The sequence below is a fragment of the Embiotoca jacksoni genome, unplaced genomic scaffold (genome assembly GCF_022577435.1).
Source record: "Embiotoca jacksoni isolate LCO1_2020_lvr unplaced genomic scaffold, fEmbJac1.0.p SCAF_1, whole genome shotgun sequence".
NCBI classification, from domain to species: domain Eukaryota; kingdom Metazoa; phylum Chordata; class Actinopteri; family Embiotocidae; genus Embiotoca; species Embiotoca jacksoni.
This window is the reverse complement of record NW_027185229.1, coordinates 24,092,971-24,117,338: the sequence shown is the minus strand read 5'-3', so window position 1 is coordinate 24,117,338 and position 24,368 is coordinate 24,092,971. Positions and strand designations below refer to the sequence as shown.

Here is a 24,368-nt window from a genome sequence, read left to right as displayed (position 1 = left end):
CTCAGGTCTCAATACAAGTCACCTACCCCCAAGACGTGAGCCATTCTGGGCCACTGACCCACAAATAAGAGACTCAGTCAAATCCATTTTGCCCCATGCCTGTCAGCGCTGTTTTTTTTTTAACTCTCTTGAGGGTAATTTCCCCAGTATCTCCATTTGACTCTGGGCTCTTATAGAGCATCAACCAGCACAGTCCCATCTCAGTCCTGCACATACAACGCTCTCGCCTGCAGACACTCCTGATGGAGTTTCATACAGAAGGAAAACAATTGGTGGTTTAGCATCAAGATAATTACGAGAAAGGAACTGGTAAAGGTATTGTAATTATGATTTAAATCACGACAGCATTTTTGTCAAACTGCTTGAATGTGTCAAAGTTTTGTCAGACAGGATTAACATTTCTGACTGTAAATTTAAGCTGTACCTATTAACAAGTGATTATGGCACATGCAGATCTTCTTTTTCTTTCAGCATTCTTTCATGATTGTCCATTCATGTGCAGGTCACAGAGTAGTAGAAGTTTAATGTGGCTGCTCTTGTCCACTTTATTTTCAGGTTCCAGTTATGTCAAACCCAGTGGGCAGTTTGTCAGACGGTGCTGTGTATGACAGGATGACGGAGGACTCCCTCGCCATCCTGGAGCGGAGCAGTGGCTCCGGAGAACCCTGGGACATGGGGGAAACCAAACCGAGCTTGGAAGCCCTGGAGCGAGGCGTGCCAGGCCTCTACCTTTCCTGCTTCGACATGCTCCTCACCGAAGACGCCACGTGGCTCGTGAAAGTTTCGGAGGCCTCCCCAACTCTGGCTGTGCCCACGACTCGCATGGATCCCCGGGAGGAACCGGAGCAGTGCCCCGTCATCGACAGCCAGGAACAGGGACTCTCTCCTGGGCAGGAGGGGCAGGAGGAGGAGCGATCTCTGGAGCAGGTGCAGAGCATGGTTGTGGGGGAAGTGATGAAGGACATTGAAACAGCCTGCAAACTGCTTAACATCACCCCAGGTAGGCTGCTTTCCACCACTTATCCACCTGCAGTTTTATTGTTTTTTATTTTCAGTAAGGGTGTTACAGCTTTAAGGCATATAACTGACAAAGTAAAAGTAAACATGGAATTTTCCTGACAAAAAACCCCCCCCAAAGTGTTGTTCATTATTTGGAAATGAAAGAATATTGATTCAGAGATACTTAAGCTACTGGATCTTTCTCCCAAAATCAACATATATTTGTGTGAATAGTCTGGGCGAAATGACAATTCTCCTAAATCATACCCTTACTGACGCAAAGCCGTGTTTGCCTGCTCCAGGATCTGTATAATCCTGACCTTTGCATGAGTTCTCCTGGACTGTGACAGTGATGGTTCCTTTCCTGCCAGGAGATGTGTACACAGTCTTAAGGGCGAGGTCTCTGCTGCTCATAGAACAAACAGAGGAAGCATTTGTTTTTTAATGGCTTGTGGTTGTCATAAATATATTGGATCCCCAGTCATCTGTTCTTCTGATTAGAAGTGCAGTGGCATAAAAGCTTGATTACCTTGTGGTTTCAGTAGATTTATGATGTGTAAAAAGTTTTCAAACAAAGTACAGACAGTATAATGCTGAAAGACTGGAAATTCAGCCGACTTCACGTGACTCCAGATGACTTTAATCTCACAGAAGAAATGGCCCTAAACCAGGTCATTCATTGCAGATGCAGCTGGAAGATTTCTCACCGTTTTCGTATCTTTTTCTGTTTACAGACCCGACAGAGTGGAGCGCAGGGAATGTCCAGAAGTGGCTGCTGTGGACCGAACATCTGTACAGGTTGCCCCACGCAGGAAAGGCCTTCCAGGAGCTGACGGGGAAGGACCTGTGTGCCATGAGCGAGGAGGAGTTTCACCACCGCTCCCCACAGTGTGGAGACACGCTGCACGCACACCTGGACATATGGAAGTCAGGTAAGCGTGTACTATTCGTTTAACAAGTTCATCGCAGCCTGCTGCACCTCCTGTGATGACTTTATTATCTGATGTTTGGCTCTGATAGTGTGCGTACTGACTGAGTGTGTTCATTTGTGTGCTGGTGGGATTGAAAGCAATAAATTGAAAGTGAAATCTTTTTTCTGAAATTAAATGTCTGTCTCTTTTTATTCTCCAGCTGCCTGGATGAAAGAGAGGTGTTCACTTGGAGATACCAAAACTACAGGTAGAATTGTTTTCCTTATTTGCTCGTAACTTAAAGACACTGGACATAATGAAAGTTGCATTTACATTTTGACGAGAGTTAAGTAAAATAGATCGAATGCACGGTGCAGTTTTAACACAGTTCTTCCGATAAACCACTGGACTTAATTTTTTTTTTTTTTTTTTTTTTTTTTAAGTCTCTTAAACTATACCAAAGAAAAGTCTTACACTATAGGATGTGGTCTTTGATGCAAATCAAACTTTTGCATTGTGTCCTGATTAAAGGTCTCTGGAATCAGATTACATGTATTATATAAAGATTCACTGCACAGCGACTTGAGGGAATCACATGTTTTTCTTCTGTTGTGTAGGCAGCGAGGAGCTGTGGTCTGAAGCAGATTCGTCTTGTTCGGGTCAACCTATTCATCTGTGGCAGTTCCTCAGAGAGCTCCTGCTCAAGCCTCACAACTACGGTCGCTGCATCCGCTGGCTCAATAAAGAAAGAGGTGGGTTCACTGATGCAATGCACACTTTGCTCCAGGCATTTTCACACATGCTCTTTTTGGCCATCTTAACAGCACAATCAATGAAAGATACAAGTATATGTTAGAGTTTATTGTGCTATTGTAGTTAAGCTGTTTTTATATCTTTCTCTCCAACTTACAGTTCAGCAACTTTCAGAGTTTAAAGTTCACGATTACACTGAAAACTTTCGGTGCTTTCATCATTATAATTTATCTGCCTCTTCATCCACATCTCTTACTGACATCTCAAGTCCTATCAGTGCTTACTTTATATTTCAGCTGATACTTCAAACATTTTCACTGCTTCAGCTCAGTTTCACTGCTTTCTCTGTTTACACTTCAAATGACATTTCAACTCTTCAAACGTTCTGCTATGTGCTCACATGCAAAGAATACATTTCGAAATGAGGGAACATTTGTCTTTTGAAAATTCTGCATTAATACAATATAAAGAAATCAAGTCAAATAGAACAACAAATAGATGAATATATACTGTGATTTTAGTACAGTAGTAGGAAAGATTAAAAAGAAATGTATACACAATATTAAGGGACATTTTAAAGCATATTTGAAAGTACAATAATATAGAGAAAGGTTTCAAATAATTATGTCTCTAAAATTTTTTCTTTTGCTTATTGTTTGTAAATGTTTAACGATATGGTCACATATGTAAACCAGAATTTTATGTCGGTGAGACGATTGCTAGATCAGACGTTAATATGCACTTAAGTGGATGGAACAATTTCTACATTCCTCTCGATGAGCACACATTAAATGTAATCGCCAACTGTTTCGTGTTACAAATGTCAAAACCTCCTGTGATTCCCACCAGGTATTTTTAAAATCGAAGACTCGGCTCATGTTGCGAGACTGTGGGGACTCAGAAAGAATCGACCCGCTATGAACTATGACAAGCTGAGCCGCTCCATTCGTCAATACTACAAGAAAGGCATCATCCGCAAGCCTGACGTGTCTCAGAGACTGGTGTACCAGTTTGTTCACCCAGTATGAGGTCACAGCAGAGGAGGAGGAGGAGATGGAAAGCTACACAATTAAAAGGACACTCTCTCTATCACCATGCACTTGAACACATAACCCGGGATGAAATGGTGACATAGAACACGTGCACTGACCAACCCTGATGATACACACTTCCACTGCTAACACGGAAGCAACAGCTGGCAGCTGCTTCATGAAGGCTTTTCTGTGCAGGGGGCCGAGAGGAAAGAGACAAAACAATGTGGCTGTCGGGGCTTTCTATCCCGCTGCAGAGCGAAAGAAACACAGATTCAAAACCAGAAAACAATAAATGAACTGCCTTGTCATTTGCATTATCTGCCTGTTTATTTTTTTCCATAATGTGATTCCCCATTGTCATTACATCAAAGAGTTACAGTCGACTGCTCTTTCACAGCAGCTCCGGGAAAACGCCCCTCGCCGACAGCTACACTTGCCTTGTCTCTTTGTTTTGCTCGTCTTCACTGCCACAGGTTAAAATATGCTGAGTGTTGTTTGGCCGAAAACTGAAACCAGAAGACGAGGCGCTCTCTTCGTGTCTCATCTGAGAGGTGCAGAGAAGGACTCTGCAGCAGTACAGCTGAAATGCTCACACCCTGCTGTGGCCGTGTTAAAAATGCCACTTATATATTTTTGTTTTCTGAGGTGTAACTTGGCAAAGAGTGACACATTCCCTAATAACACTGTTGGGGAGTTTTGTATTGTATCCTGTCAGCTGTGGTTTATATGGCTGTATATTGCATTTTACATTGTGGATGTTTGAGCCCCAAAGTGTTCAAAATAAAATAAATAAAAAAGACTTCATGAGATTAACAATCTTGTGAATACATACAGACAAAATATGTAATACATATGCAACATGCATACTTGCATACCAAGTTTATGTTGGTAATTGCCATGAAATGTTGCACAGATGTTTATTGTCCCTGGAAGATGAATCCTAATGAGCTTTTCTGATTCTGCCTTTAGCGCCACCCTGAAGTTTTGCAGAGATGTTTTGAGTGAAATCTCTCAACAGTTGTTGACTGATTGCCAGAAATTCATGTTCCACTCAGAATTAACTCTACATCAAGTTTGAAACTGTGCCATCATCATGTTAAATTTCTAATTTGTCCAATTCTTTAATTTATGACCAAACAACAGCAGAGCTGTTCATATTCCCATCAAGCTTCCATAAATCCAAGAAGTGATGTGAGATTAGCTCCATCAATAATGAAAGAAACAGGACTTTTAATTATGATTAGCTGAGTCTTAATTGGATTATTCACTATTTCACATGTATTTTGTCTGAATTTATTCATGATTATTTATTTCACGTTTATTTCTGAATACTTTGGGTGTTTATATTTAACACCAATTTGATTCTTACGACACTGCTTACTATTTTGATCTGGTAATTGTCTGCCTGAGCAAGGACACGTTATCCAAGCTTCAAGCAGGACTCAATAACGTTTACTTTTGAACTATCTCTGGGCCACATCTAACTACTTAAAGAGTTTGTGGTGCATATAATGTGTGTTAAATACATAATAAATTGTATTACCTTTTAATGTGTGTTCTTGTCTGTTTTTTATTGACATGTTTTCCCATCTCTGACTGTTTTTTCTTTGACAAAGTCCAACAGCTTTTAAGTCGCGTGGTAAGTCTGAGGTTGAACATCTGCCAGATGTAAGTGATACCTTGAGCTATGTGCGGCAGATTCATTTTGCAGATAAAAATACTTTCCTCTTCATTGTTGAAGGTAAACAGTATTAGGTGACAAAATGTGACTGTGCTATATCTGTAAATCTTTTAGTCATCAACATCATGGGGAAATGATAATTCAAAGATAACAGTGTTACAGAGAATAAATAATGTCTCTTCTGTGCTTACAGACTGTGAAAGGCCTCACCCAGCTCTGATAACAACAGCCACCTCAACTCAAATTTCCCAAAGTTCCCTTCTAAAACAGCCGCAAGTGTCTCAAGTTTGCCACACATAGAGTTGTATAACCAAGTACTCAGGTCCTTTATTTAAGTAATGCACCACAGCGATGTAGAAATACTCAATTTCAAGTGAAAAATCCTGCATGAAAAATCCTACTCGTGTAAAAGTACTAGAGTTTTAGCAAAAAAAAAAAAAAAAATTATCAATGTATCAAAAGCACTGGTTTGTTTCCTCTGACTGATATTTTATTATATATCATTAAAATATTAAAAAGTGAAGCATCAGTGTGTAAGCAGCATGTTTCTGCTGCAGGTGGCGCTGTTTTATATCCAGTTTTATAAACAGGGACAACAGATAAACGTGAAGGGTCCTCGGATCATTACTGGGAGAGAGCAGAAGAAAAAAAAATGACGTTTTTAAGAAGACTTTAAGAAGAAGAAGAAGGAGGAGAAGAAAGAGAAGAAGGAGAAGAACTTGCTGGCTAACTCAGAGAGCATAGCTTCTTGAGCTCGTCTGCTGTCAAATTAACGAGCTAATTTGAACAATGTACTTTATAATGAAAGAATTTGGCTTTATTGTTTATTTCAAGTACATTAATAGACAGTGAATTGAAGCATTGGGACGAACCCTCGCTCATTGGTAATGTTTGCTCAGGTGAGAGACAGTGACGTTGAAATGACGTCATCTGACACGCAGCATGCCAACATTCACTCAATAAAAATGACAGATACGATGCGGATTCATTTATACCCCCCTCATTAGACTATAAATACTCGTGTTTCTGTGTTTGCCTTTTGTTTGACAGTAAAGCCAGAAGCAGGTGAGTGAATGGACCAGTAGCCAAGACAACATCCATCCCATAATGATTTTTTTTTCTCCCCCACATTAGACACCTTGTGAAAGGACACTATGACCACATGTCAGCAGACTTCAATGAAACAAAAACATCTTTCTCTTACTGCAGCCATTCAACTTGTCAGAGTTGTTTTTGGTCATCATTTTTGGGCTCTTTTACCAGTTTGTAGGGATGTCCTGATGTGACAATAATGTCAAAGTTATTCCTTCATTGCTTGATGATGTGGTGCCTCAGGTTTTACTAACAAATGAAAATTGGGTATATCATATTGAAATCTGTGCTTTTTTTTCATTCTGAATTCTTGTATATTTTATTATAATGATGTAATATTAATATTATTTATTATTATTAGGCTACAGTGGACCCAGGTTATTAAGGGTGCTTAAGATGGTTGGTTAATGGGGACCTCTAGTGGTGGCATCTGATATTAAATTAAAAGTTGAACAGAGTGGTTCATCAGTTTCAACCTGTCAAAATTGTTTAAAGGGGAGGAAGCTGTATCTTTTTTTAAAAATTTTAATTTAGTCTTTTGAATTGAACTCTTTTATCCCGAGTTTAATGTTCTTCTTTAATTATTGTTGTATTCTGCTATCAATCATTCTTATTTTTGCAGATATGTAAAGGTAATTTGCTTTTTTTCAGTTTATAAAATATAAAAGTTTATGAAATGGTTAAATTTTGCGCAAACTCAACCAGCTATGGTAAAATACTACACATAAACACAATGATAGTAATTTATTGTGGTATTCAGAAAGGGGTCATTTGTTTACATGTTGTAATGAGTACTGAAGTACACTTTGCCAAAATGTCTTCGTACTCTTACTTGAGTACCATTTTAGTGCAACACCTTTACTTCTTTCTACTTTCCTGAATACTTCTTTCAATTCCGACTTCGGCGAATTGAAACCACGTTACACATTTTTTTATGTACAGAACACGTCACTTTGTTCGCTCCAATGACGACACATCTTTAAACTCCCATGTTTTTTTTGTTTTTTTTAATCTCAATCTCAAAGACTCCCACGTGTGCCTCAGTTTTCTGATGACATCTTTTTTTATTTTTGTTTATGCAGATGTACAGGCACTACAGTTTGGAAATGACAGCACTATCCTAAAAGAGAGAGAGAGAGAGACAGAGAGACAGCCCTCTCGTCCTCCAAACGTTTTCCTCGACATTACAGTTATTGTTTCCAGTAGGAGCGACAGACAGAAAATAAATGAGCGTTTTGAGCATTTTTAGATATGATTTCCACTCCTTACTGTTTCACAGTGGATGCCGCTCTGGGACAATATCCTTGTAAACAGTCTCACTCTGTTTCAAATACAGTCAAAGGTACAGAAAGACAGTTAAGATGCTGAAGTTTTTAAAGTTATGTCATGTTCAATCAGTCAGAGAGGGTCTGCGTGACGTGTCGGTGTAAACTGATCTGGATAAGCTGGAGTCAGATTCTGTGGAGGCGAGCTCTCTTTCACTTTGTTGAAGATGGTGGTTGAGAGTCTATGGAGAAGCAGGGTGGTAGATTTTAGTCAGGCAAAACATAATTCACCACTCTGAATCAAGAGCTGAGAGTAGCAACACATTTGAAAGAGGCATAAACACCAGAATCAAGAGACATTTTCCCTCCCGGAGGCTGTAAAAATGAATTTTGTTCTTGCAGCAGAAAAGGCGATTGTCTCATCAATATTTCAGAGACGGATCCTCTTTCCGCTTTTCTCGTTGCAGCTTTCTGTCTGCATCAGTAAGAGAACACCTGCCTGCCTCGCCGACAAAAGATTTGTCTTCACCAACGTGTGCGGTTACCAGGAGTAACAAACCAATCTCACGTGACACCTACTGCAGCGCCACATGCACTCCTAATCTTTGTTTCGTGTCTAGTTTGATTTAGATTTTATGACTAAAGCAAAATATATATATATATATATATATATGTATATATGTATATATACGTATATATGTATATATATATATATATATATATATATATATATATATATATATATATATATATATATATATATATATATATATATATATATATATATATATATATATATATATATATATATATATATTTTATAAGACCCTTAATACAGCCTACAATTTCCGGTGAAATAGATCATTATCATCATCATCTTCATCATCATCTTCATCCTCCTGATAGCGGAGGAATTTTCATTTAATCAAGATTCAGTGTATAATTTGGTGGAAACAAATCGAGGCCATGCGCTGGATCGGTTCAGATCAGAGCAGTAAACAGTGTGTGGGAGCATCAGCATGCACATAATCACAGGAGAAAGGAGCAGAGCGCTGATAATGCAGTGACTTGACATTCACTCATAGTAAATAAGTCTCTTCAACTGCTGAACAAAAAAACAAAACAACCAACAACAACCTTGTGAGTGAAATGAAGCTAATCTCCGTACAAAACAGCTGCGAGCTTCTATTTCCGGGCAGGTTTTGTTCGCATTATTAACAAGAGAAGAAGAAACTGAACGGAGGTGATGGTTATAACAGGCACGTGGTTGTAGACAGGTGGGACGGCGGAGGTCAATGTAAACAATCCTTGCAGTGTTCGGGAGAGTGTATTTCCATTTCAAAGACGAGCTCTGCTGAGAGCGGCTGTGTGTTGTATTTATTTATTTATTTTTTACTGACGGTGAACTGTCTTTTATCTCGTTTCAAAATGCTAATTCAGTGACACGCCGCCGAGCGGAGCGTGACAACTATTCAACGCGTTAAAGGAACAGTTCAACATTCGGGGAAGTAAGATTTGATGCTTTCTCGCAGAGCGTCGGATGAGAAGATCGACACAACTCGGGTCGGCGTGGTAAATATGCTGCAGCGAGGAGATGTCAGCTCAGCTCTGTCTCTACGGCTGCATAACATTACATAACATTACATTACATTTCATTTCGCTGACGCTTTTATCCAAAGCGACTTACAATAAGTAAGTCAGTACTTAACGCTGACGCGTTTGTGTTTTCAAAGAGCATTTGTAAAAACTCTGCTCCATCAGAGTTACTGTCGCAACTGCCGACCGTGTTTTTAAGCATGTTGACCAACGTGACGTCGGTATCTTTGTCTCGGGTTCGACGCGAACACGCGTCTCCGCAGTGCGCCTCGAGTGGCCACTGGTGATTGGATTCTCACCTCCCTGCTCTGTGAAAGGACAAGTAGATAAACACGCACCGAAAGCAGTTGACTCAACCGGCTTATTAACGCAGCGAGACATCCGCGCTCGCTCCGGCGTCGTTTTAACGCAACGAGATTTAACATAACACATTTTACATTTGAGTTTGTTGTTCGTAACCACCTCCGAATGTGGTCTGAGCGGATCGGACACGTCCACGCTTAAGAGCTGTCCCGCCTGTGGTCGGTTCATCCGGGACGAGCGTTAACGGCCGGGTTTGCTTCGTAGGTGCTGGAGTGTGTATTTTGGGTTTTTCATCTTATTTCCAACGTTTACAACGAGGCTAAGATAACCGACTGAAGGCCGCGGCTTCATGTTTCTTCGTAGAAACACAAGAGTGACGTAAATATTCTCCTCTAACTCTCAGGAACAAAGCGAACGCACGCATTTCCCAAAATGTTAAACTATTCCTTGAAGGCTCAACATGTAAATTACAAAGAAAGAAAACACTATTCATTGAGAAAAAAAACAAAACTGTACAATACAGACGGTAAAAAAAAAAAAAAAAGATTAAAATATATACATGAAATGCACAATGCATAGCTCATTCTTGCTATCCAGGCACAACTCACGATACCGTATCCATATAATGATGAGAGAACATACTGTATGGCATGTTAGAATCGCAACTGATATTAAACACACAAAAGAGACTGAAATGTTCTGCTTCGGTCGCAGTGTCTGGAGGTGATGTGGTCCTGAACTGATCTTGTTTCAGTAAAGTCTTGTCCGTGATCGGGACAGCTCACTGTGCCCGACGGGAAGAGGAAGCTTTACTTTGAAGTCTCTGGCAATGTGCAGTTAGTACCGGACGGTTCAGCCTGGGTTTGACCTCCGACGAGGCAAAGAACAGTTAGAAACAGCTACGTCAGCTACATCGGCTCCACGTAATTGGCTGGGTAAAGACCCAGCTGCCCGTTGTCTAGGCGACCTTTGCACCAGCCCTGCTCATCCTCTTCCTCCAGCTTCATCAGCTCATCACCTTTATCGATAATCAGACAGAAATGTGCAGCAGCAGGAGATTAAGTTAAACATCGAAGAACAACTTTAAAGGAATAATCCACAAAAACAAAAAAATTAAAATCCTTGTTTTGAGTATTTAAAGGATAATTCCAGCGTATTTTCCTTTAACGTTGCTATTGTGGTTCAGCGGACCACACAAGGAGTTGCACAAAACAGCGTAGAAACAGATAGTCAGCCTCACACTTGTAAACAAACCGGTGTGTGTGTGTGTTAATTCAGTTAGCCAAAGGTGGCTAATTTCCGTGTTTACTTTCAGTCAGACCCGAAAGCAAAAGCTTCAATTGATTTGTTTAAAATTGACATTGTTTGGAAAGGTTGCACTTTTTACGACATGCACTGTTTTGTGTTACTCCTCGTTCCCTCAAGTTAGACCCATAGAGCCACAATATCCACATTTCAAGCAGGACGATACATCAGATTAAACCATTTAATCCAGAAAGACATCTAAGAAAACATGACACGGACAATTCCTGAGATCATTCTCCCCCTCCCTCCCCGGCCGAGCCAAAGATTCACAAGGTTTAAATGAATAAAATCAATATGAAAACAAGGAAAAAGTTTTGATAATGCTGATGGAGGTTGAAGAGATTAGCAGCGGTTCTTTAGCAAGCAGCTGTGAAGCAAGCAGAGAAAAGGAACAAACGCGGATCTCGCCGTCGTTTGCTGTTTGAAATGTAGAATGAAGGAAAGCAGCCATTGATTCATGTGGTGACTTTATTTCACAGCAAATACAACATTTGAACGTGTCCCTGTGTAAGAAAAACCCACTTATTTTCAGCCATTTGCTTTTTTTTTTTTAGTTTTAAGGGAACTAATTCAGAACTTAATCCAAAACCTTGAATTAACTATTTCGACTTCCAAACTCTGCTCGCCTGCCGAGTTTTCACACCCTCTCGTCGTGTTGTTCGGGCGTTAACGTCTACTCAATATGCGGCTCTAGTTTTTGTGGAAGTCAGTGTCGACTTGCCGTCTCGCAGAAAACCACCGTCGCCGCGGTGACGACAGAAACCGGACACTCACCTGCTTTGAAGCTGAGCTCGTCCTGCTCTTGGCCCTCGTAGTCGTACAGCGCTCTCACTCTCACGCCTTTGCCCGCGTCGTCATCGAAGGGGTTCGTCCCTCCGTTGGTGTCGTTGCCCGAGTTCGGTGCCGTCTGGTCCTCGTCCGACCACTCGGTGGAGGCCGTGTACGCCTGGTTCTTCTCGTAGCTGCTTATGCTGGAGGCAACGCGTTTCAGAAGCACGTTAACGATCCGTCTTTATGCCAAACTGTTACTGCGCCTCGACGATCGCTCTGCTGCCACTTTCACTGCCACCGCGCACTATTTTAGCTTCATGCCCTGTTTGCAAATATTTCGAGTTTCGTCGACTTGTGACTACGACAGTAATTCGATCACGGTACACGGATATCGGTCGTACATGTCCAGTTGGAGCTGTGATTCGAGATTACGGCAGTGAGGGAGGATGCTGGATACAGCGGATACAGCATGCAAAGTTTTGGGTGTTGAGACGATTATCTGGATATGATTTCGGGCATAAATTGAAGACGGGTAACGGATCATATTTTACCTTCCCTGGTCGGCCTGAGCGTGGTCTACTCCTGTCGTGACATTAGTCAGCATGACTCCATCAGTTCCTTTCTTTGACTTCTTCGAGATGTTATGGGTGAGGTCTGGGTTGTACTCCTGCAAAGAATTGAGACAAAACATGTTGAGATTTAGATTTTTAAGCGCTGCACAGGGTCGGTTGTTCTTCCAGGTATCACTCGGGATGATACAAATCAAGTAAAACTTCATTTGAGTTCCAGTAACAAGTTCATCAAAGCTGGTACAGGAAAATCAGTATTAAAGGAATCGTTTAAAAGTTTAGGAAGTATCGTTATTTCCTTTTAATTGGGGAGATAGATTGGAGAAAAGCTCGCTGCCGCCCACCGTTTCAGTCTTTATACTAAACTAAGCTAGCCGGCTTAAGTCCGTTGCTTCATATTCAGCGTACTGACAGAAAGTAGGATCAATCTTCTCATGATCACGTGATGCTCTTTTGCATGAATTCCAGTCAGTGTTTTCTTAAAATGTCAGACTATTCCTTTAATGGTTGGCCAGTATACAGCAAAACTCCAATTTCCAGTGTTGATATATTATCATCAAACTGCAGCCCGATATTGTATGTTTGTACCTCAAACTGCGGCCAGTTCATATGCATGCCGGGGCCGTGGCTGTTGCTGAACCACTTCAGATCTTCTTGTGCGCTGGCTGATGTGATGGTGCGTTCAAGGTCACTGTATACTGAAGCATAACTGTGAACAGACAGTGAGGATTTAGCGTGCGATTGGCAGGTGACGACGTCTCGTCGTACAAACGCTTTCAGACGCGTCACACCTTTGGTTCTCCGTGAGGTTGAGGTGGCGTTTGACATCCAGGAGCACCTCCCTGAGGAAGCTCAGCCTCTTCTCCTCGAACTGCTGGCACTGGTCGAACATCTGCTCCATGTTCTCCATGTACTGAGGGGTGCACTTACTCAGCTCTTCCAGAGCCTTCTCGTACTTCTCCTTCGCCTGGTTTGTGACACAAAAAGAAAGACACACTTAGAAAATGATTCCCGGAAATGTTTGCAACACTATTCTTCATGGCTTTTTGTGTTAATTGATCAAACCCGTAAAGCGCATCTGGACTTTAAGGTGTATTTGTCGAAACGCGTCAAAAGACACGAGCCTACTGATCCTCTGAGCTGCTTCTGTAATGGATCGTAGTTGCTACTCTATCAACTTCGGGAGGGGCAGTATGAATGTGTTGTCAGGCGCTAAACAGAGCCGTCGTTCAGGGGTGTGAAGGTTGAGGCAGTAAAAGGTGTACCAGAGTCCACGTCGGGAGGAGTGAAGGAGAGATATAAAAGGGTTGATCTGGCAATCAGTCACACATTAATAATTCTACGCTGACTCCAACTACGCTGCCGGCTGATTTGCCTTTGGCTCAATTGTCGTAAATATCTTTTGCGTAATGATGATCGACGGGCCAGTTGTGTGATGTTCTCACCTTCTGAGAGTCCTGTTTGCACTTGTCCACTTTCTCGTGGAGTTTCTTCTGCTGCTCAGCCGCCACAGAGGCCTCTCCCTTACTGTTGGCCTCTCTGGCGGTGGCCAGCTTCTCCTCCTTGCAGGCCATGTGGTACGACTTCTTGGCAGCCTCAAGCTGAACAGAAAATATCATGAATAAAGCCTCTGATCGGGTATTAACAAGCCATAAAGAAGTGAGAGCTATAACGAAAGATTCTTTTCATTATACATAAATCTTCTTGTTTGATCAGTTAATCGTTTAGTCCATGAAATGTAAGATTGTTGATTATTTACTTGATTATTTTTTAACTAATCTATTTGACTGATTCACCTCTACAATATAGCAGAAAGTATATCATTTAAATTGTTATGATTAATCTTCTACTTGAACTATTGTATATAAAGTGACCGCAACACAAAGTGATGACTAATTTCTTTACTAGCCGTAAACAAATTCTCTTCCTGTTCAAGATGCATCTCATAGTAATTCTAGCTGAAGATAAAAGACATAAAAGGCCACTTTTTCCAAATATATTATTATTTTATTTTTTATTGTCTGATTGTAGTCATGCACATAGTTTTATTTTTATTTGTGAAATCCCTGCTGCCAACTTATCAAAACACAACAGCAACGTGTCAACAATTCCCAGTGTTACTGATGAAATCTTTCTCAAAGATGGAGATTTCAAAACCTCAGCAGGTAAAACAAACGGCTAAACCTCCAGTTGACCAAATTAGAAAACCTTCTTGTAGTTTGTGTGAAGTGGCCCTTTAAAATAAGTCTTTGTACAGTCTAATAGTAATACCCACTGTGTCGTACATTGGTGTACATTATGAGTAAAAAAATAAAAATAAAAAATTGCACACTCCCTCACCTCTTTCAGCTTCTTGGCCCAGGGTTTCTGGGCCTTCTTAAAGCCCTCGTCTGCCTCTTTGGTTTCCTTGAATCCTCCCATCATCTGTTTGTGGTACGAGTCTTTCTGCCAGTTCTTCACCTTCTCGAAGTCATTGTTGATCAGGTTGTTCTTCACATCGTGGTGAAGATCGCTCACCTTCTCCGCCTCCGCCATTACGGCCACCCAGGCTCGCTCTACTGTGCCGTACTGAGGCCCTGGTGGAGAAATAAGAGTGTTAGTAAGGCACTAAAGCCTCATTTCAACACAAAAACAACACATATGCAGTGTTGTGCAAACGTTTTAGGCACTATAGATGTTTGAATCCTTCAGGCAACATGGACGCGTAGGTTCGGTTCCAGATCCATTGTGCAGCAATAAAAGGAGCCAAAACATACAACCGTGAAGAGGAAGTCAAAAGAGCTATCTTCAGAGACATGAAGAACAAGGAGTCCTTTAACAGACTGTTTGGCCCCTGAAGGGCCCCGATCTCAACAGCACAGAGTTAGTTTGAGATTACATGGAGAAAATACAAACCAACTGAGACTAAAAGCTTAAATCCAAACGAGAACTGTGGCAATTTCTGCAAGACAATCACAACAAGCAACCTGCCGAGTACCTTGAAATCTGTGATCAATTGTGCTCACTAGAATTGGTGCTGTTTTAAAAAGTGCTCACAACAAATGCTGCTTTGATTCAGGTTTTTCCATTTACTGCACTTTTTTTTTTTTTAATCACGCTTGCTGATAAATAAAACACTCACATATTTAAAAAAAAAATTTCAAGCATCCTTACTTTACTATCGGTTTCTGAAACTTTTGCACAGTACTGCTTATTATTGGGGGAAAAAAATGGAAGACTTGTCGATATGAGTGTGAAGCACTTCTTACCTTTGTCGACCAGCTGCCTCCATCTCTTGGACCACTCGGTCAGCTGCTGCGCGTAGGATTTCTCGATTTTGGCCCGTTCCTGGATGCAGCTCATCACGTCATTGCAGAGCCGATGACCATCGTCAATCCGCTTCACCGTACGTTTGTAGTTCCCAACCTAACATAAAAACAAAGGAACGTTATGTTACAATCACTGCAAACAAGTATTATTACATACTACTATTATTACAATTCATATTATTTAAGTATCACTTGTTTTTCTTAAGATTCCTTCTTGGATGTTTTCAGTTTTAGGCTTCTGAGTCGAATCAGAGGTCATAAGTTTGCAGCCCTTTGTTTAATGGTAACAAACAAAAAGGAAGCAAACCACTGATAGTTTGTTGACTGTTTGCTTCTACACTTTTCAAACCATATAGTCAGAAATTTGAGGTTTCTTAATTTAAACTGTGTCAATAAATTAGTTTAAAGTTGGAGAGAGGAGCATGTAGAAGGTCTTCCTGAGTTGGATAATCAGAGCCCTACTCTGTGATTTAAGCATTTTTTTTTTTTAAATCAAAGACGTTTTCAGATGCCTTTTTGTTTCTTGTAAATTATCTACAAATTATGACTAAAAAAAAAGTCTCTAAAGGTATTATCAGCCAGAAACCTGCTGTGTGTCTATCTCTCTCTCCTCATTTACCTTCACACTTCAATAAAGGTGAAATACTTCAAAATATACTGTTTATGTAAACAAGAACAATATTCAATATTTGCATACAGACTATCTCATTTAAATAACAAAAGTTTCAAGTTATAATTATGGCTAACTATAGATTTTGTATTATATTATTGAAGGACTCAAACTGCTCTGTACTACTACTGTTAGAAAGATTTTTGCGCAAGAGGCTGCTCGCACAAAAATCACGTCCAAACTCTCCTTTAGGCCTGCAGGTGATGCACTGAAGAGGCAGGAGGGATCAGCAGAAAGGACAATGCTGCTGCTGCTGCTGCTGCTGTGTGCGGAGTTATGCAATGAAAGCAGGGGGTGTGTTAATGTCATATAATTTACAACTCTCTCTGGACGCAGAAGCAGCAGCAGCAGCAGCAGCAGCCTCCCAGAGAGCTGATAGCTTTGCCCAGAGACAGAGCCAGAGGGAAAAAGAGAGGCTGAAACACCATCTTGCTGCATTCATTTCACACCTGTGTGACAGCAGACAAAAGACCTCGTCTTTGCTGAATGCATAATAGACGTTTACCCATAACTCGCTCGGAAAATGACACTCAGAAAAACCTCCGATTTGTACTAAACGGAAGCAGCTGGGGGACAAATGATTGTATTCAACACCAGGCCTCAGCTTCAGCCGAGTCAGCGATCAGCAGGCAGCACTGCAGCAGCTCCACAGTGATGCAGTGACTGACTGTGATGAAGTGGCTGCGTGCTGTAAGCGAACACCTTTGCTGCTCCAGTTGATTCCTGAAAACACTGGCAGGCTGAAGAGACGCGATGAGGACAAAGTAGTATAGAGTCTGAGAGAAAATTGATTATAAAACCTGCATGTATGAAGTGACAATAACTTTGTCTTCAGCGCCCGCTGAGTGAATTTATCAAACACACAGCTGTAACTGAACATGGAGCAACGTGACGGTGTGTATTCTCTGTGGCTTCAGATAAGGTGAATGTTTTCCTGGTTTGAGTCACCGGCTCTCATATATAATGAATGGGCTTTTGGGAACTTGCGTCTCAAATTACCTCGGACTGTTTGCGCTTAGTTGTTGTTGGTGATGTAATCTTAGGGGAGATACTCAGTGCAACATACTGTCAACTGAGAAACCAACTTCATTGATTGTTTTGACAATGTTTTGATAGAGTACTAATTAGTGAAATCATTTTCTACAAAAAAAAGCCAAATATCCTCAACTACCATCTTCTCAGTGTTATTAGTATTTTGCTTTTCTTTGTTCCTGAATTTCCGCATCGCAGTTGTACGATTTGCCGATCAGTCAAGATGCAGTTTGCGTCCACGTCTGCATACTTAACATTAAAGGTGGATACTTTACATGAATAGGATTAGATCAACCGCAGTACACATTTGTATGCAATATTGTCACAACTAGTGTGAGAATTGTTATGGCCACAAATGTGTTTTGTGAGTGACCTTTGACCTTTCACCACCAGTATAATAATAATAATAATAATAATAATACCAGGAGTACTTGTGTACTTGCCTGTTTTGGACCTCTTGCATGATTTAGTTTTTTTTTTCCTTTTGCCTGTCTGTTGGCTTCACCAATCACCTGACCCCCTTACCTGCTCTCACCTCCATTACCTTTTATTTGATCAAAGCTGAACTATATCAATTTTATAATATTCTTTTTCTGAATTGTGACAGATGCAAGCAGTTACTTCCTACCTTTAAACAAGAGACAGTGTAGAAGCAAATGAGTGCGTCGGAGAACACGTACAATGTAGTTGTCATTGCAGTGGTTGGAGACAAATAGCAGCATCACTTTACCAAGCTCAAGACTCCAACGATGGAGAAGCCAGTACAACTTCAACCTCAAAAGCTGAGACACCATCGATCAAAGTTTATCACAGTTCTAAAATCTGCGCACATAAAAGTCTGCATGGACAGTTTTACCTGTTTTACATCTACTGGGAACAAACTATCCCATTAACAAAGAGAATCACCTCCAAACCAGTTTTACATTTTTTTTTCCTCCAAAAATATGATTCTTGGGGGGGGGGGGGGGGGGGGGGAATGGGTGAAGAAAGGAAGACAAACTTCACTGGCAATAAGGTTGAGGTTTGGTAAAAAAAAAATAAAAAAAAGTTCAACTAAACTAACGTGTTTAATTTCATAAGTATCTCTTCCATGTAGAAACAAGACGGCATGAAGGCAGGATGTGATTAAATGTTATAAACAGTCACCTTGACTAAGAGCTCTATCAGAGATAAAAAAATAAATAAAATAAAAAAAATGACAGAGGAGTGCCACTGTAGTGACATTAGTATTTTCAATGTTGCATCTATTTTACTTATTTTTTTTTTTAACAGTTGCTAAAATAAATATGTAGCTGACTCACTCAACCCATTCATAAGTAATGGCACCAAAACGTAGCAGTTTTATCAGCAGTGATGTGTCACCAGCTGATGTGTGCGCGGAGCACTCGGAGCACAGTGATCTAACCCTCTCGATAAATCTGACGCCGCGTGTACAGACGAGCACACGCCTGATTTGCGCTGCGCACGCAGCTGATAAACGAGGCCTCGCATCTCTGCTCTCGCCTCCCAGATGAAGCCGGGTTCACCCAGAGTTCATCGCCCGGCGGCGTCGCCGCCTCCCTGTTCGCTTTAATCCGTCACAACTCCGTCCTGTGCTGCCTCACCTCCCAGAAACTGTCGGTGGTCTCCTCCTGGCTGGCGAACTCATCGAAGGCTCCAGACATGGTCCCAGGTTTTGGCAGGGTGGCTTCAGGCTGTCGTGGTCTGCAGCAGAGTAACGCTCCTCATGCACTGTGAGAAGACGAGCACAGAGGAATTTAAAACACCGAGACTGTGAGCGGCGTCAACAGCCGGATACGTGAGACGCATTAAAAGGTCAGATCAAAACTCCCTCTGAATTTAGAAATATGATTAGAAGCTGCAAATAAGGTAGACGGATGCGCAGCGTCTACGGTAATCTGTTAAATAACACTTTCTTCCTAAATAGTGCCGTGATGAAGCTGCGATTTAAAACAAGCCTGTGCATGTTTTAGTTTCAGGCCATCACTGCAGCTCCTGCGCTCGCAGCAGTGTCGTCTTCACCTAAAAGCTTTGTTCAGGCGAATGTGATACTTTCAACTGTGATGTCACATATTTTAAAGTGGACGCAAAATACTGTAACCAGGAGAAAGGCAGTGAACCACCCACAGGTTGACAGTTATGCAAGATGCCCAGAAACAATTAACCACAGAGCATAAATAAATGTAAAACTGCATTTTAAAGAACGGCAGGCAATTTCACTCTAAAGCCAACGACAAATGTATTGTTCGATCGAAACCCTTCAAAATAACTTCTTTATGTTGCTCATTTTGTCTATCTAACTGTCCACAAGCCGAGGATAACAGTCATGCAAAACGCAGAAAAGCAAGAAATACATACAACTGAGGATCCAGAATCAATGAATGGAGCATTTTTCTGCTAGAAAAAAAAAAGGACTGAGATGAGATATCGATTATCACAATAGCTACTTTTAATTTCCTGTCGATGGACTGGTGGATTATTTGTTGCAAAAATGAACATTTATTTTTGAATTGGTCATTTAATCTTTAAAATGTCAGACAACAGTGATAAGCTCATTCAAATATCCCATTACAATAAAATACAAGTGAGTCAGCACCAATAGAATCTTCTTGAAATCAGACAATTAGACCAACGTGCACAAATTTGCCGACAGAGTCGGTAGGTAATAAAACGCTAAAACACATAAGTACAAAGTCCAAACAAGGAAACGCAAAGAGAGATCGCCGTCAGGAGAATTCCAAAGTTCACCGACGGAGTGTTTAACTTTCATCCTTTCCACACACTGATATCAGGTGAGCTCGAGAAAACCACAATCACCTTCATAACCTGAGCGCTTGCATCTTTTTCTCTTTCTGTTCCTCTGTGACGACCGTCAATAGACGTAATGACTCGCTATTCATTTTCGGGGGCAAAGACTCGGCCAGCCTTTATCGGAACAATGTTGCGTAATTTCTGAATAATCTTCGCTCGTTCTGGTCAACGAAAATCCTCCCAGGGCCTCACGGGAACAGCTGGAATTAATAGTTGCGACATGATTGCGAATGATAATAAAAGAAGCTCAAATTAGGGCAGAAAATAAGGTCCAACTTCAGCAACGTTTCAGTGAAATAACGGAGTAAAGACACGGGAAGGCTAATAGCGCCAACATTATCCTCACGTCCACCTCCACCTCTTTGACTTCAGTTCACAACACTGCAATTTTAAACAGGACGAAGAGTCCCACACAGCCTACTGATATTTTGATGACCTCTCAGTGCAAGCTAATTGGCTGTTGCCAAGGCTACATATCACAGTTTTATTAAACCTACTCTGTTCCTGTCAGAATATCTTTATATCCTGACTTTGGCAGTAGCTCTCTTTATTCTGTTTTGTTCCATTCAACAACTTCAACTAAAAGTCCTGAGTGTAAACTGTTCAGTGGAAAACCACAAATCTATTTAGCCAGCAATAACACACCCAATTGGTTGCCTTATGAAAGTCACAATCATTGTAAAAATAAGTAATTTGATTCATGATTTCAAAACAAAACAAAAGATAAACATTAAAAAACGAGGTAACCAGATGTTTCACAAAAAAAAAAAAAAAAAATCTATCTGATTTTGGTTTTCAACATCATTTATGATGAAGCTTACAATAAAGCACCACATCAGTGTTTCATATTGTTCACAATAACGTTTATATAAAACACTATATCAGTTTGAGTTAGACTTCTAACTTTGAAAAAGCTGAAGTAAAGCTCATTTTCGCTTTTGTCGTAGTTTTTAATATTCTTTTAAAGTTCAGGTTTGAGTTGAGAAAATCTAATTTTTGTCAGAGAACACGCTCTACACTCTAAAAAGAACAATCCCAGTAGTTTTCAACCTGGATCTTATTCTTGTATTTGTGGCCTTTCTTTCTCCACGGTAGAAAATTGGGAAACAAGTCCAGTAAATGAATGTATGAGGCTAGCTGCACGAGCCTCCTCGAGCTGTCTAAATAAACTTTCATTTTTACAGAAATTCGTTTTGAACACTTGTGTCTGAGTCTGACCAGAAGGCTTCACCCTGAATCAGCTATCACAGCTAAAACCTGCACAGCGAGGTGCTCTGAGGGAAACCAGGCGACTTGCCTCTGTATGAGCTGTTTGTTTGTTCCACTGCACACGATAATGTAACAAATAGGACATCATTTTATTTACTTTGGATAACACTAAAGGTACACAGACTTGGTACAGGAAAGAGATGAACGAAAGATGTATTACAAAACAGTAAGACATAAGATATAATGTGCAAGACAGCAGAAATAAAAACAAAAACACAACACACAAACAAACCACCGAACCGAAATGCAGATCGAGATCAAATGCAAAGTGGAGAAGAAAATGAACTGGAAAACAAACGTGAGATAACAACAAGGCCTGGAGGTGCTATCAGAGGAGTGAAATGCCAGCTGCCGGTTTCATCGAGCGTCAGCTGGAATACAAAATATTATCAGACACATGATACGACTGACAGCTTTATATAGGGATTTGTTCTGTTATCTTTTATTGATACACTGGCTGAAAAACGTGAGGCGGTTTCTGCTGCAGGACTTCATTAAATAACCATCTAACGTGATGAACCACCGACTCTGTACATTAAGTGGAGAGTTTGGCATTTTGAGAATTTAGCTTTGGCTGTCTGAAACTCATTATATCATCCTCATTGTTATCCTCTTCTCTTACTAACTGTATGTTCAAAATAAATATATCCTGATCTAATCTACGATTTAATACTTGGCGAGAAAACAAATGACACATCTATTAAAATGTCCAACTTTTTCTTTAAGATATTTTGTGCCGTATCACACCGTACGTTTTTTTTTTTTAACGACTACAGAAGATTCCTGCTCAAAGTCGATATGAAAATCATCCATAATACGGAGATCGTCAGCGGTATCTGGGTGTCTTTTCCTGTGGATAATCCTCACTGAAGGCCACCAGCTGATTAGAGTAAGAAGACAGTGCCAATATTGTCTCGTAATGAGCAAAAAAAAAATCAAAGCGATGAGGGCGAAATGTTTGATGCAGAGGAGACCGATATGAAACAATAGAAAGAGAAGCAGCGTTGATGTGTTTTGATAAGAGGTCAGGGGGAGGGGCGGGAGCTGCATGGGTATTTGGGTCAAACAAGGACCAAAGGATGGATGGAGCAACCCTTCTGACAATGAAAGGCAGAGAGGACACGAGAGAGAGAAGTAGGTGGGTTCCCCACCCAAAAAAAATAAAAATAAAATCTAAACTCCGGTTAATTGAGGGAAATTTCTACGCGAGTCTAAACCAGACAGTTCTGAGAAGAAGCGATGCAGCGTGGAGTAGAGATGTGGGTGTCATCATGCTTGGTTAATCCATTAGCTACATGCCGAGAGGGGGCTTTTGTTCAGGATAGCCCTTTGCTTGGCTCCTACAAAGGCAGATCGCAGCGTAGGAAAACCACATGACCAGCTTCTTCCACTTTTATTGTTAAAGCGAACAAGTAGCCTTAAAACTGAGACAGAAATGAGGACATAAATCTGACTGTATCTCTAAATTCAGTGCACGCCATCGATTGCGTTGATCATTGTAGGCAAACAAAAACACCAGTGCCCACTTGCAGCACACAAAACCTCAAACGCCGGCAGCAGCCGCCGAGGTTTACTCACCATCGCACCGCTTCGATTCACTCTTCGCCTCTCTCCTCTTCCATTAGACCAACCCGCAATCTCGGGAAACAACATCAACATCCTCATAGACGAGCATCGGGAATCCCCATCCCTCTAAAGCAAGTGCACGCGCATCAAAAAAGCACCACAACTACTGTCACGGTGAGCCAGCAGCATCAACACGTCAAGTGAGTGAGACCCCCAAAACAAAGGCCGTCAAGACCCCCCGAGAGAGGGAGAGGACGGGCACAGCCCCCCACAAAAACAACAAAAGCTTACCCCCAGTCCTCCATTAACAGCAGCTAAGGCTGTAGCTCGGAGAGAAGAGACACGTGGGCTCCTCCAGCAGTCAGCCCCTCTCCTCCTCCTCCTCCTCCTCCTTTTCCTCCTGTCTGTTTATTTTTGCCCGGTGTGATCTGCCTGCTCTCCTCCCTGACTGACCGACTGGGCGACGGTGCATCAGCGGGCGGAGCAGGGGGACGAGGACCCGCTCACTCTAATCTCTGATCTGAGATCTTCCTCTCTGGAGTGCTGTGCAAAGTTTGTGTGTGTGTGTGTGTGTTTCTCAATGAGTGAGGGATAATCCTGTGGTGTTGTGCCTGAATGGCTCAGACAGAGCAGCAGGGTGGAGGGGCACATAGGAGGGGGAGAAAAAGGGGTGGATTAGGTGGGCTGCTGTTTATGAGCAGCAGTGGAGATGCCCTGGTGTGGCTTCGTGGGGCGTTCGATGACCTGACTTTGATGGAACTGGAGGTGAGTGTGAACGATCAGACAGGTAGGGAAGGAGAGAGTATTTTAGAGCTCAAGCTAACTTTGAATTTATCAGGATTATACAAAACTAAAAGATCTGAGTGTCTCTGAGAAAGCAGCACTCACTGGGTGCTCCAAGACTATTTCATTAATTCTGAAGTTAATGATTGTGGATTTTTTTTTTTTTTTTTTTAAAGGAAACACATTTTTTTTTTTATGACTTTGTGCCGAGCGGAAACCAATCGTAAAGTCACCCATTGATTTGTGCAAGAGGTGCATCTGACTTGATTTGATAGGGAACTGGAGGATACTTCGCCCCGCCCACCTGAAAACCTGACTGCCCCACAGGTCTGTCAATCAAACAGACACACCCTCAAACATACCACTCTTTTAGGCCTAATAACTCATTAATGATGGGATTATTTTCAGACAGACCGCCAGAAAAAGAATAAGAAGGAGCGACTTTAGCAAATTACACTTTTTAATTTCGTGAGAGAATTTAAATGGGAGTCCATGAAGCGAGAGGCTTTTTGGAGCTGACCCCTAATGGCCCTGGGTGGTATTGCACTGTATTGCACTTCCATTTTGGCTTGACTTGTTGGACCTGGAACTTGCTGAAATTGTTTAGATACTTTTATGTTTCTATTGTCTGAATGAGCAAAAAAAAAAAA

The 24,368-nt window shown here is 41.2% G+C and overlaps 2 protein-coding genes across 6 annotated transcripts in view; one reads left to right on the top strand and one right to left on the bottom strand.

Annotated features, from left to right (window-relative positions):
* Window positions 1-244: 244 nt before the first annotated feature.
* On the top strand, window positions 245-5,209 carry LOC138197920 (SAM pointed domain-containing Ets transcription factor). Its single transcript, XM_069148961.1, has 6 exons — window positions 245-315; window positions 556-1,000; window positions 1,734-1,931; window positions 2,131-2,178; window positions 2,528-2,662; window positions 3,513-5,209. The coding sequence occupies exons 2-6, from the start codon at window positions 565-567 to the stop codon at window positions 3,689-3,691; spliced, it is 996 nt and encodes a 331-aa protein (XP_069005062.1). The 5' UTR covers window positions 245-315; window positions 556-564; the 3' UTR covers window positions 3,692-5,209.
* A 1,637-nt stretch (window positions 5,210-6,846) lies between these two features.
* The window catches only part of pacsin1b (protein kinase C and casein kinase substrate in neurons 1b), a 32,384-nt gene continuing 14,862 nt past the window's right edge, over window positions 6,847-24,368 (bottom strand). For 2 of the 5 annotated variants that reach the window (XM_069148915.1, XM_069148940.1), the window contains exons 2-10: window positions 18,894-19,020; window positions 15,528-15,684; window positions 14,620-14,855; window positions 13,725-13,880; window positions 13,071-13,246; window positions 12,868-12,988; window positions 12,262-12,377; window positions 11,714-11,910; window positions 8,540-10,652 (exon numbers count right to left, since the gene is read on the bottom strand). In XM_069148915.1, the coding sequence (XP_069005016.1) occupies window positions 10,543-10,652; window positions 11,714-11,910; window positions 12,262-12,377; window positions 12,868-12,988; window positions 13,071-13,246; window positions 13,725-13,880; window positions 14,620-14,855; window positions 15,528-15,684; window positions 18,894-18,953 (1,329 nt within the window). In that variant the 5' untranslated portion in view covers window positions 18,954-19,020 and the 3' untranslated portion in view covers window positions 8,540-10,542. Of the gene's footprint in view, window positions 7,978-8,539; window positions 10,653-11,713; window positions 11,911-12,261; window positions 12,378-12,867; window positions 12,989-13,070; window positions 13,247-13,724; window positions 13,881-14,619; window positions 14,856-15,527; window positions 15,685-18,893; window positions 19,021-22,947; window positions 23,191-23,226; window positions 23,660-24,368 lie in introns of those variants that run through there. The other 3 variants (XM_069148922.1, XM_069148932.1, XM_069148948.1) reach the window with 3 other exon arrangements.

Bases quoted from the DNA above. Each gene is read 5' to 3' on its own strand.
- LOC138197920 (XM_069148961.1), top strand. From the start codon at position 565: ATGTCAAACCCAGTGGGCAGTTTGTCAGACGGTGCTGTGTATGACAGG. The intron at 1,001-1,733 runs GTAGGCTGCTTT...TTCTGTTTACAG, and splicing joins ACTGCTTAACATCACCCCAG to ACCCGACAGAGTGGAGCGCA. The intron at 1,932-2,130 runs GTAAGCGTGTAC...TTTATTCTCCAG, and splicing joins CCTGGACATATGGAAGTCAG to CTGCCTGGATGAAAGAGAGG.